The 13,748-nt window shown below is 39.6% G+C and overlaps 1 protein-coding gene across 2 annotated transcripts in view; it reads right to left on the bottom strand.

The window, feature by feature from the left end:
• snx17 (sorting nexin 17) overlaps nucleotides 1–13,748 on the bottom strand; it is a 29,009-nt gene that overhangs the window by 10,690 nt on the left and 4,571 nt on the right. For both annotated transcript variants that reach the window (XM_018735198.2, XM_018735199.2), the window contains exons 2-6: nucleotides 9,876–9,950; nucleotides 7,663–7,780; nucleotides 5,687–5,751; nucleotides 2,957–3,067; nucleotides 1,562–1,652 (exon numbers count right to left, since the gene is read on the bottom strand). In XM_018735198.2, coding sequence (XP_018590714.2) covers nucleotides 1,562–1,652; nucleotides 2,957–3,067; nucleotides 5,687–5,751; nucleotides 7,663–7,780; nucleotides 9,876–9,950 — 460 coding nt within the window. The remainder of the gene's footprint in view (nucleotides 1–1,561; nucleotides 1,653–2,956; nucleotides 3,068–5,686; nucleotides 5,752–7,662; nucleotides 7,781–9,875; nucleotides 9,951–13,748) is intronic.

Raw genomic sequence — 13,748 nt, 5'->3', positions numbered from 1 at the left:
ACAGTTATTCATTTAGTTGACACTTTTCTCCAAAGTGACTTACAACGTTAAGGTTACAATTATTTACCCATTTATACAGCTGGGTAATTTTTACTGGAGCAATTCAGGGCAAGTACCTTGCTCAAGGGTACTACAGCCTGAGGTAAGGCTCAAACCTGCGACCTTTGGGTCCAAAGGCACTCGCTCTAAGCACTACGCTACCAGCTGCCCCATTAACTATTATGCCATGCAGAGCATAACAAAATCTCCTAAATTAAGAAGAGTGAATACCTCTATATATTATGAAAAACATTTTACCTTTAGAAATTTAAACATTTTTTCATTTCCAAAAATGTTTGACGCAATCAATTCTATATGCAGGTACTCAGCGTATGCTGGTGAAATGGTGATATCAGACCGACTATTTTGAGAATCACATATCTATAGCTTTCCCTCTGCTGTCGAAAACATACTTTTGTTTTCTTAGAGTCGTATATCACTTTGAAGAAAATGATCTGTTAAATAAATGTAAACAGTGCAGAGCAAATTTTGCCTACATTTACACATTGAACCAGCAATACATATACACAATACAACTGGTGCAGGACTGGATTAATTCAGCTCCTGCTTGTATCTGCTGTTCATCCACCAATGACAGCAAACGTTCCCCATGGCATTGGTAGACTCAACCTTAATGTAGTAGTACTATGTAGTAGTAGTATCAGCCCACACCTTATCCAATATGAATAATTGTAGCATAAATTCAGCAACAATTAAAGCAGTAATTAAATAAGCAAGTTTCTTTGGATAAAATGTGTCAGGGAAGTGATCTTGAGCAACGTTCAGGTCAAAAACAATGGCTTTGGCAGTGATATGTCAAAAAGGAAACCCGGGAGATTTCCTGGCAGAGGATAGCAGTTGATCAGGCATTGCTCACAGCAGCTTTCCCCTGTGTGTTTGTCGAAGACTTTATTCACATCGAACAGCAACCCAACCATCTAGTTCACATCCGCAAATAAGCACAAACGCATTCCCTTTTCACGTATGGTGGACCATCAGTGCATTCCTGGCCTGCCTCCCGACCAGGTATTACGCAACAAGTCTCCCTTTTGCAGTTTAACTCAGATCCCGCAATGACAAATGACACTGCTAAGGCAGAAGAGTCTGTTTATGACATAGTGGTGCACTTTCGTCCAAGTGTCTGTGTTAGAAGATAAGCCACTCTTATTACATTGCATTCCAGGCCAAAAGTGGCTGTCAAGTGGTTCACTGAGGTCACTGCAATGCTTTAGGCAACAGAGAAACATCTGCAAGCTGTAGCTGGAAATATGAGGTCACATGTGTTTCTCATCAGGTTGTATATCAGCTTGGAAAAGATAAACCATGGCAGTAAAGACACTTTAGCCCCATGTGTAGCAAAGTATTTAATGGATCACAACAGGGGTATGAAGGAGCATGAATTGGATGAGAAACACAAAAATCCCATAGCGAAGCCATGAAGAGGGACAAGGACAAACCATGGAGGATACTGACACCGAGTTGTCTGGGTGTTCATTTCCACACCGAGAGGTGAAATACTCACATGTGCAACTGCCATCAGAGCCCTCCCGAACTAGGAAGAGGCTGAAGTACCCCACCAGCTCATCTGGCAGACCCAACTTCAATGCTACGGCCTGTGGATCACAAATTTCCTACTGTCAGTGGGCAGATTTTTTTTGTGTCTAAAGTCTGTTATGTGATAAGTCAGAAACTTTAAATGAGAGACAGAGGGACTATTATCATTAGACAGTCCTGAAAAACAGTTTTTGGTGAAGACACTGTGGCAGAAAGAACTGAACAAAAAACATATTCAACAAAATACATATTACAAAAACCAAAATCTTTCCTTAGGCATTGCACCAATCTTTTGATGTGCTGGAGCCACAAAAGGATTTTTCTTTGCACAATGCTGTAGTTTTCTATTAAGAGGATTCGGAGAAAATTCTGGTTTGCTTCCCTGCCCTTTATTCTTGGATCAAGAGACCTTGTGATCAGTTCTGTCTACTCAGTCAGACCAAACTGAAAAACAAAGCAAGGTTCTGCAGAATCGTTGACAAATTTATCAACTGCCGAAAAGCTGTTTTCCCCTTTAGGTTGTCCTTATATTTGTCTTGCCCTGAATATATCAGAAACCTCAAGAACATTTTCTTACAAAGACCATTTAGATGTTAAATGTGCCATTTACCAGAGATGCCAGAAATGCATCAGGACTGTTTACAGATGAAATGACAACAGCAAAGCCACAGTGGCGAATTAGGCCAGAAGTGGTGTCATTTTTCTGAATTTATGGCAAGAAGTCACATTAATGCCAGCCATGACAGGTCAATATGAAGGCCATAATTTACTGTAAAAGTGACAGAGCTGCATATTTCACTGGTAGTACTAAATCCCCTTCAAAACAAATATGCATTTACAAACACATAGTACATTTACCAACATACAGTACTTCCACAGCACTCAGCAGGCATCTTCCACAGTACAAGTCCAAATTTGATTACCCCAAAAACATTCAATTTCAGGAGATGGAATTTCATTAAGTAGTTGGGCAGCTGTTGCACTCTCCTACGGAAGGAAAAACACGCATAGCTAACCAGAATGTGGTCTCGGCTGAACTTCTTGTTTATCGGAGGGGAACTTTTGGGAAAACAACAAAATATGGAATTAAACCAAACACACCAATCACAATGCTGTTTTGACAAAAACAGCACAAAGCTAAATAAAAACAAAAATCAGTGCTGTATGCAACTTCAGCCGTAAGAACATCCTGGACACATTAAGCACATTCCTGAAGAGGAATGTTTACAAAGGTGGCACATGGTGAATAAGCAACAAGCAGAATGCGTCCAGCAGGACTCCTGTACATAAGAAAAAATGGAAAGGGGAAGAAAAAACCCACTACACAGTAATGAAAGAATATCAGTCACAACAACAACTGTACCTCCAGAACATCCTCTGTCTGGTCAGATGTGAGGATGTTGACCTTGACTTTCTGCCCATTGGACAGGTATACCTCTAGCTGGACCTCCTCTGTAGGGATCTGCTGAGTTTCCTGCAAAGCAGAGTGACCACATCAGTCACTCCAACATCAAAAAGTTTTCCAAGGATGAAAATACAAAACCCAAACTACCTATTCAACATTGATGCCAGAATTGGCACAAGTGCAGTATTTAACACGTGAGGCACTGCTATGAGAGGCTACCCTGGGAGCAGATGGAAAGTAACAGCATTTATTCATTTTCATTTTATAATGCTGGTATAAACAGGATACTTAAATTGTTAAATCATATCAAAGTTACACAAAATATCATACTGAATTTAAGGTATGTAACATGTAGTACAGTGGGTCCTCATGTTACAGATGTTAGCACAGAACATTTGCCCTGTGCATTATTTTTCGTTAAACACCACTATTTGCTTAAAGAAAATTCCGCTGCAAAGGGAAAGCAATCTGAGTTTCCATGTCCAGCCATTAGATGGCAGTAAAAAGGCACTCAAAAAAGAACAGTACCCTGGAACTAGATTTTAAAAAAAAAAAAAGAAAAAAGAAAAAAAACTTACTTCCACTGAATTTACAGCTCAAGTCTGGTCTCTGTCCCTATTTGTAATCAATAACATGACAAACGCTGCAAGCTGATGTGTAAACACTCAACAGGAGATTGTGGAGAGAAGGTTTTTTCAGGCATTTTAAATTAATTACCCAGTGTTTTTATTGTAACTATATGAAGATTTTTTTTTTTTTCCCAGAAGCTAACCTGTAAAACAAAATGATGGACATCACACTTTTGTTGTAGAAAAAGTGTCAGGAAGCAGACCAATAAGCCATGTTTATGTGCAAAAATTAATGAAGAACTGGGATTGAACACATAGTTGAGATTACATATTTTCATTAATTGATTTGTTTGGCCAATGCTTTTAACCAAACCGATTTATAACATTAGGTTTCTAGACTAAGCAACTTATCTTACTCTATAAATGTGTAACACATTGTATCTTCTTGGAGCAATTCAAGAGAAGTGCCTTGCTGAAGAGTCCAACTGTGAATGGGATTAAAACTTGGGTCCTTCAAGTGCAGGGAGATAAGCAACCATCAAAATACCCATTGCTGGCTCAATTTTAAACCATCTGAAATTAGTTTTAATTTTAGTATGTTACTTAAAATAGAAAAGTAATATAAAATATAAACATAATAAGCATCAGACTGCAATGGATTAGAGTCCTGTCCAGAGTCTAACCTGCCTCACACACTGTTTCCAGAATAGGCCCAAAAACAAAACAATGTACAAGTTACCGATAACGCATGCAAACATGATTTTTTTTTTAATATATCTTATAATAAGTTAAAGACCCTAACCAATGAATAAATTAAGGGACAGCCATACTGTGCAATTTTAATCGGGACTTAATAGTAAAATTGAATTTGAAACTACAAACATTAAGGCACAGGCTTCCCATTTGTCGGTTTCGCAAGTTCAGGAACCAGTGCATACTGGGCAGTACTGTTTCTAGAATGATAGTTTTTACTCAAAAGGAGAAGGGTAGGGCTCTATAAACAACTTCCCAGCTTCCACAAATTAGTACTATTCAAACATAAGTATATTCAACACTATGCCTGTGTCGCCTACTTTAGTGCTATGAAATTAAAAATAGTTGACTGTGTGCAGGTGGTCATTTATATAATCCTTACAAACCTCAGACAGTTTCATGTCTTTATATTTCATGTTCACGGTGTGAATTTCTCCTACCGATAAGGTAGGCCTTGATTTCCACATCAAATACAAAAGCAACACACGGTGAGAGAAGCTACTCATTGCTTTCTCTGTACCTGCGGCTTCCCAGTGGTGAAGACCGCAGGGCCATCAGGTTTTCCAAAAAATGCATTAGTGGATCTCATGTGTGGTTAACATGATTAACACAGGAGGAAGTGCCATCCTCCCAGTCTGACTTCACCAGCACTAAAAAAAAAAATATCAGCATGGTGGTTGCAGGGTAGACAAGAAGTGGCACAGTAAAGAATATGAACGTGTAACATGAAGTTTGATGGGGTATTTCTGAGGAGAGGCCCTACTACAGCACCTTTGGAGGAAGCACCCAACTGAATAAATGGGGAAAAGCATAACGTATTAAATAAATGCACAAAATAATATTTCCTTGTTAGTAAAATCTTGGTAATACAAAAGCAAGCTAAAAAAAACTACACTTAACTATGAATGTTCACTTCTAGCAATGAGAGCACCAAAAAAAAAAAATATTGTAAAAAGTTTCTATCCAAAGTTGCTTATCTTGTCAAGACTGAAACTGTATTTGACCTTTTAAAAAGAATGTACTAATGCATCCTTTTTTCTGGTTTTGTTTTCAAAATCAGCAACTAAATCTCAGCGTACGGGGTAACGCCTTGCAGGGGGGAGAGGAATAAATTTACAAGGATTGTTAAACTGAACGAAGTGCATCAAGTTCATCGCACCCAGAAGTTATAAAAGTACCAGATGGCACTGAATTTGGTGGGTGGGAGAATGCCAGGGGATGTAAAACCTGTAGAATGTGAGACAGACACTTCATGCTAAAAACTGCCAAAACTGTGTGGGGGGGGGGGATTGAAGGGGGAAAAAAATAAAGATTTACTGCACCTCATCGAGCCAACACCAGGCAGATGAAAGCAATTGACACCTACCTGCTGTGCCTTTCGCAGGAAGCTGTTAAACAACTCGCTGGCACCGAGTACAGGATCCTGGCGCACTGTGAGGTTGGCGGCAGACATGTGGGTGGAGAGGACAGAAGGGGGCATTAATGGCACAACAAAAATTACAACATGGCTGCAATAGCTGCTACCCTGCCTTCTAACATTGTCACCATGTTCTAGCCAACTGAAGAATTCAGTGCCAGAATCTTGCTGATAAGCAGCCCCATAGCATAACAACTCAGGTTCAAATCCCACCTAAATCACCTGTAAATCACCTTTGACAAAGATGTCACCTCATCAATTCAATAAAACAATAATAAAAGTAACACACACACAGACCTTTTGATAGATTACTTTTTGTGCTGTGATACAATTCATCGTTTTATTCCTATTGATAAAACGATTATGTGTGATGAGTTTCTGCACAGTTAACCTTCACCATCTTGGTAGCAATGGCAAACATCTGTGGATCGTACGAATATTCCCACTTAGAAGTAATGTTTTCACTGCAAGATACCAGACACATACAAAAGGAAAACCAATAAATCATGGTTGGCTCCATTCCAGAGACCTGAATGTCAACGACCATTTGAAAGATCTTATTCATACAGCTCACATTCACCCTTTGTATAAGTATGTACAGTATTAGTTTTTACTAGAGTAACAGATTATTACATTTCCAGTTCTCTGGTCTCCTTGGCACCATATGAAATTGTACTGAATTGATTTCCATCACATTATGCTGAAAGAAAAATCTAATTCAAGTGAAATTTAACTGAGGAAACGACAGATGAGATATAGGCAAGAAATGAAATGATTAAGAAATAACTATTAATTACCCATTCATAGCCTGTTATAATTAGCTAAGGAGCCAGCTAAGAACCAGTAATTTAATAAACTATTCTAAATGACAATCCCTGCACAGAAGAGTTAATCTGAGGCACCAAGCCACCTCAGTGATTCACTGGCAAACTGAACTGAACCCTACAGGTTCGATGCACTGTTCCCGGGACCAGGTCACGGTGCTCAGTGCCCACTAGCACAACTGAACGTTTTCCAATGTGCCATCAAATCTTCACACAATTCATGTTTACAGGACTGGGTGCACAAGTGAGGAAAGGGTGTGCGCAACAGAGAGGGGCCTGGAAGGCAGCCAGTGTTTAGTTTCATATTCATCAGGCTGAAAAAGGATTGCAATTAGGTCTCTCCATTCAAACTCTCCACACTCCAATTATACAATCACGTAACTTATACATCCGTGCTGATTATGTGTTTGTACCAGTTAATTTTCCATACCCATGTTGAACCATGATGTAATTAAATGCCTGGTCTGTGAAGGAACAGGCAGGATATTCCCAGACTGAGAGCAAATATGCCAAACAAGGGTTAGCTTGTTCTGAGGAAAGTGCCAGAGCACAAGCGCATTATATAAATGGAGTGTGATGCTGCCGATTCAACTCATTTCTATCTTTATACGAACCTTTCCACACCAACTCAGCACCACCGAGACATCCACATACAGGAAATTATAGTCAATGGTGTTAATATTCTGCAATTCAAAGGATGGTAAAAACTAATAATGCAGTCCAGAGAGCTGAGTCACTGCAGATTTGTAAATCCACAGAGCCATATCAGACTGAGACCCAACAAGCATTGAGAATCCAGGCACAGGTCTCAGACCACCATATAGACACTCATCTTGTATTTACTTTGCTACTGAGATTCAAAAAAAAAAAAATAAATAAATAAATATGAAGCCGCCACCATGTTTTCCAGCGTTAAACAGATTTGGGGTCCAGTACTGATACCAACACACTGCAAGTCTGGATCCCTGACTGAGGACTTCTGCATTTCCCTCCCCAAGGGAACTCACCACAGACTTACAATGCTGCAAGTACCTGTACACAAGTATAGCAGCAAGCAACATACAGCATGCATAGAATTAGCACAGGAGCGACTTCTCTCACCAGCCTGCATGTACTTCTCCAGCTGCTCCCGCCTCTGTTCCACCTCGGCCGGCGTGAGAGTAAAGATTTTCTTTGGAGGAAAGGAAGGCACCACATTGCTGCCATACTCCTTCTTTATCTGAGGAGGCAAAAAGAGCCATTTGGCCCAGAGGTTCAGCAGAATGTGTTTAACAGGGGCTAGGGTCCAGCTCCCAAACAGCACAGCTAACATAGATCCTGCACCACTTGATGTTGACTTGCACTTTGTGACAATCACCATCACAGGAAGTCTTGGCAAAGGTCACAAAATTGTACTTCACAGCATTATATGACAGTAGACAAACATTACAAACAGGGGAAAAAAATACTTGTGTTCTTTACAGAATACTTTGCTCTAATTACTTACTACGAGTGAAACGTAACTATAACGGATGAGACGGAACAATGAGAAAGATTAGATGGAAAAAGAAAGCAAGGTGATATTTTGTTAGCAACCAATGAAGCATAGCCCTGATACATAAGTTGCCATCAATACAGCGAACACGGGAAAAGCACAAATGAAAGCAGCGTCTCTCAACATATGAATTTGCATCTGACACCTACCTGCCCAACACCACCAATGAGAGCTGATGCAACACTTATGGGGATCTCATTATAGGCACATACGCATCACTCACCAGCAATGATGTATATTATTCCTCATGCAGTAAGTGTTAATGTGTTTAAAATCTGCTTATAAGGAAAACAAGTTGTTTTTTGCAAGACAGGAAGTGACTGCAAAAAAATGAGTCTGGAAAATGCAGACACCAGTCTTTAGGAGGCACGATTAGTATTCTAAATTTGGCAGCTTTAATTGGTAGGGAAGCATTAACCCAAGGGTTGACTGCATCCCTGCACCACGGCAACCCCTAAAGGGATAGAATCTGATCCGACTTGGTCTGATGCAAACACAGACTGAAAAGTCCCACCTCGTATACCCTGTTACCTAGCAACAGCAGCTGCTGAACTGGAAAACAACCTTGACAACAGAGGCATCTTTTTTCCCCCCTTTCCTCTCTAACTCTACCCATATAGGCAGGATACCTTACCTAAAACCAGAGGTTTTCACAGATATGCTGATGCTGTGGCTAGAAGGATGGATAAAGCAAGGCTAAAGTTCAAGGCTTGCCGCAGCAGGCCGCCTCCACCCAAAGAAGGCTGAGTAAGCAGAACGCAAATCACTCACAACAGCAGTGAGTCCTATGGAGAAACTGTTGCTCTCATTTTTTTCCTCCCTATTCAGCAAGAAAGTCACTTCAATTTCTTTTACAGCAGGTTTCCTGAAAAGTGTCATGTTCCCCTAGAACATTTTCTGATGGGGTATCATGGGTGAAGACAATGATTTGAGCCCAAAGGACACATAACAGGTTACGGTAATATAACATTTTTAACTGTAAAATTCAATTATAGTACCCGTGATCAAGGTACTTACCCTGGACTGCTACTAAATTTCCCTGCTACATTAACCCAGGCCTTGCATGTAGATATCTGCTGGTGTAATGCACTTTTGTATTATTTCTGATATACATCACTTTAGAGAAAAGGGCCTGCTAAATGAATAAATGAAAATGAGTTTGTCATCGAGTACCTTAAAGTACAAACCTAATGTTGTAAGCCACCTTGCACAAAGGTGTCATCTATATAAATATGAATTCAAAACCCTCACAATTAAGACTCCCTTGGCATTGAAAAACTTTTCTGACAAAGGAAGGGTGCTGCAACATGATGTGATATCATAGACTTCACATGCATCATTCAAATTGCAGTGTTAAAAGGCTCTCACACTCTGCATTAAGTTAGATATTTGCTGCTTTAAATATGCAATGTAGACAAACTTGTCACTAGCACTTCTACCAGTCCTACATAACATATATTAGATTAGTGCACTCTGCAAAAAATATTTAACCATTAAACTAAATTACTTTTTTCAGGAAAACAGGCTGTAACCTGCAGTAATCATCAAGTTCTGCAAGGCACTTTTTTGTTTATTAGGCAATCTATCATTCTTAACCATTATTTTATTACTACTTCCTCCAACATTTTCCCTCCATTGTGCTGACCGACTTCATCACTTCTGGATTCAACACGGGACACGTCAGATCCAGCAAGCTGTAGAATATGGCTCCTGGCTGTTTGTTGGAGCACTGCAATTTACACGTGGAACAGGTAGCGTACTCAGGCAATTCTGTCATCACCTGCTCATGAAGACCCAGCAGCTCACTGTAGCGAACCCGGCAGTGCAGGACCCCATTGACATGGATGTTGTAAGCCTAGGGAAGAGAGAGGAAAAGCACTAATGAGAACAGCATTAAAATTGCATAACTATCTACAAATGTGCCTAAACTCCAGCGGTGAGCAAGAGTTTAAAAGGCAGTGAATGTAGGTGAAGTGTCAAAGACCAAAACCACTTTACCTCGCATCGTGCAGAAGTGGGACTGGTAGACAAATCCATGGAGAATGTGCTAACATTACAGCTTCTTTTGCATTAGCCTGTACATGCTAAGCCTAAACATTACTTTTTCCACATACGGAAAGGTACCCAAACATACCTCACCACAATTCAATACGATTAGAATGGAGAAGGTGGCACAACACGGTACTTTCGGTGCTTCTCTACATCCCAACAACACAACCATCACCAGTTTTCCAGCTGTCTTTCACCCACAGCTCCTGTGTTCACCATTGGACTTATATGGCAACCGGAGACCTGAAAAGATCATCTGTGATCTACATGACTTGGGTTAGAATCTGAATTAATACTTTTGGAATCATTACATTTTTCTGAATCCTTAACGGGTGGAGTTTTCAATCTAAAAGGAGCTGTGAATAATAAAAGGGCCTTCTAAAAACAGCCACGCAAAATAAAAAAAAAACCAATAAAAAAAAAGATCTACTGAAATATAAGAATACATTCATGAACTAAACTATACACGCTAACAAAAATACAAACGGTAGCCGTCGACTTATGATACGAGTTAAATCACCTGGACTTAAGACAGTCTTCCCATTCGTTTCATATTATTTCGTATTTTTACAACAGCACTGGCGGACGAGGTCCCCACACGTTACTACTCCATTCTCAGTCATTGTTTGACTGTGTTGAAGCAACTGCTTTTTGCTTACCTTTTTTCTTTTTTTTTTTTTTAAACGATTCCTCATAACTTTCTTTAGAACGGCTAGCAAGTGAAAAATTGAGTGTTCAACAAAATGAAAGGTTAATCAACTTCATGCTCAACACTTCAGGGTAAGTGCTGACTAGAACACCATCTTTGCTTCAATGTGAGAACAAGGAATAATTCCTCAGTAAGTGTCAGCGACCCCAGAACAAACATCCAAACTGGAATGTTCGGCAAGAATTAAGCATGGGTAGCACACCACTTTGATATGAAAAGAATTCTGACGACTGCACTTTCTCAACAGCAAAACGTACCTTTGACAGAGAAGATGAGTGACCGTACTAAATTTCTTCCAATATCCTTGCGAAGCTTGCCTTACAAAGCACCTCTCAATTTCTGATAAATCAGCTTTTGCAAAAACAGTTTTAAAATCTCTTCAAACAAGTATTGTACCAGGAATTAATCTGGTGGCTGCTTCAAAAATTACAAATCCTTAAAACATTACTAGTCTAACATAAGTTATAAGGCAATGCTTTCATTTACCATGATTACTATTATTGTTTTACTGTTGATTCACTGAAAATGGGACAAAACTAGCAGCCTCAAGTTACAAATCAATGACCTTAAATACTGTACAACCCGTTACTCGCTGAAGGCCTTCATTTACTGTCATTTTTATAATAAAAAACATGTACACTGGATCCTCAACTTACAAACAATTGAGACATTAAGTCTGCCTATAAGTATTTGTTCAGAAATGCAAAGTCACTTTTTACCAGTATCTCACTATCAACAAAAGTTGAATTATGCAGATTTTAGACAATTCATTAACTGTTTATAACATTCTTCAGATTATTACTGATCAACAGCATTCACAAACCCCAAATAGCAGCTATAAATGCTCTGGAAGTGAGTAGAACCAGTCTAGTCCCACAGTCTTATTCTGAGTGAGTTTTACTGTCAACTAACTGCTAGTGAGGATAATAGATTAACTCTACAAACAGAAAGTAGAACGATGAAAAGGTGGTGCTTAAGACTAAAATGAAAAATTGTTTGAAAATTTGGAATTTTAATGTTTGCAACACCAGCAGTGAGCTTATTTACCCAAAAAAAAAAAGATGCCTCAATTGCAAGCATTGATGTATGCATTACAAATGCGCAAAGGGTCGAATTAGGTGACACTTGGCAACACAGTTTAGTTCTCAAGGGAACACTGAAAGCTTACAAGGCGGCTATTTTGAATTCAAAGCAGAACAGTATTTCATTACAGCTTCAAATCAAATCTGGATTGTGCCTGCATTCCTCAGCATCTGGCAGAAATTTTTTCCTTGACATTTCAAAGGGATTTTATCACTAATACCACAAGTTCTGTGTGCTTGTTCTCCCACTAACCAGCGTGTTGTGGACACCTAATGAATTTGTTCATTTAGACCATGTTCCAACTCTACGACTGCTGGGAAAAAGAAAAACCTTGAGCAAAACACTCCTTTTTTCAGCAGTACCACAGTAAGATTATAATACTAAAAAAGAACTGCATCAGCACTATTGCTTTAAAATAAAGCAAGATGCAGTGGAATGAAGAACATGCCTTGTAGTGTGCAGGATGTGTGAAGAGTAACGGAGACCGCGCTCACACAGGAATTCTACCATTGAAATGCAGAATCTGTTTCCTGGTCCCTCTGCTAACTCGGCACATTCTGGGGACCACATGCCTGCCTTTAAGGGCCCCTCTCTGTCTCTGCAAAAAAAAAAAAAGCAGGGAATGTCTACAATGACTGGATAAACATTAAAAATACAGCTCCCAGAAAACATCTTTGGTAACGCTGAACACAACAGCCAACTTCAGGCATTAAAATGCAAGCTTTTATCAATAAATTGAAAAGCTGCAAAAAATAAGAATCTAAAGGACACTAAGGCACATTATATGCATTTGTTATATAATATACTATACACTAGTATATTACTTTACCGATGTATGGTTTCCTGCAAACTGAGAATGTTAATAATGCAGACCTGCTTTTTTAGTCAATGAAAAGAATATTTTTTAAATTTAAATAAGACACACCAACAACCCTTGACTCGAACAGCAGATGCGCCAACTGAAAAGCACCAACTGCAGATCCATTTTCTTGCCAATAGCCATGCCAAAACAAGGAAGGGTTCGCCGAGATAAAGCAGCAGCACATAACAGGTCTGCGGTGGACAGTTTGTTCCAAATGCTCATTACATTTTTGGGATAAACTGAAGCATTCAGGTGATTCAATCATTCAAACATGCGCAGTTGAACACAAATACCAAAGTGAAAAATTCCAATGCAAGAATCCAATTTTAGATGCTTCTCATTTATTTCATAATTAAGGAAAAATAAAGAGACTACACCCCACTAAGCTGTCATTTTGGTTAAAGCATCATCCGACATCTAATGTACAACATCAAAATAACATACATACTGTGTGTGTGCAGCAGTGAAGAAACACGCCAACATTCATCAGGACAGAGTTCAACAAAAAGCATTTAAAAAAGGACAGAGATAAAAAAACTGGATCCTGAATGAAATCGCACAATGCTACAACATAGGAGGTGCGGCGGCACAGCGGGCTTGGTTAGGTCCTGCTCTCTGGCCGGTCTGGGGTTGGAGTCCCACTTGGGGTGCCCTGCAATGGACTGGTGTCCTGTCCTGGGTGTTTCCCCTCCCACTCCAGCCTTACGCCTTGTGTCGCCAGGTTAGGCTCTGGCTCACCGTGACCCTGCTTGGGACAAGCGGCTTCGGCAAATGTGTATGTGTGTGTATACAACAACATACATACAGAGTAATGTGATATTTATATATCCCAGACAAGCGCAAATACAATACACAAATTAAAAAGTAGTACTAACAGCTAACATCTGTTGATGCTAACAGCTCAGTACCATTTGGACAATAAGAAGTTAGAACCAAGAACCACTGTGAGA

Source organism: Scleropages formosus, chromosome 1 (assembly GCF_900964775.1).
Source record: "Scleropages formosus chromosome 1, fSclFor1.1, whole genome shotgun sequence".
NCBI classification, from domain to species: domain Eukaryota; kingdom Metazoa; phylum Chordata; class Actinopteri; order Osteoglossiformes; family Osteoglossidae; genus Scleropages; species Scleropages formosus.
Note: the sequence above shows the minus strand (reverse complement) of the source record. Positions and strands in the feature narration are given on the sequence as shown.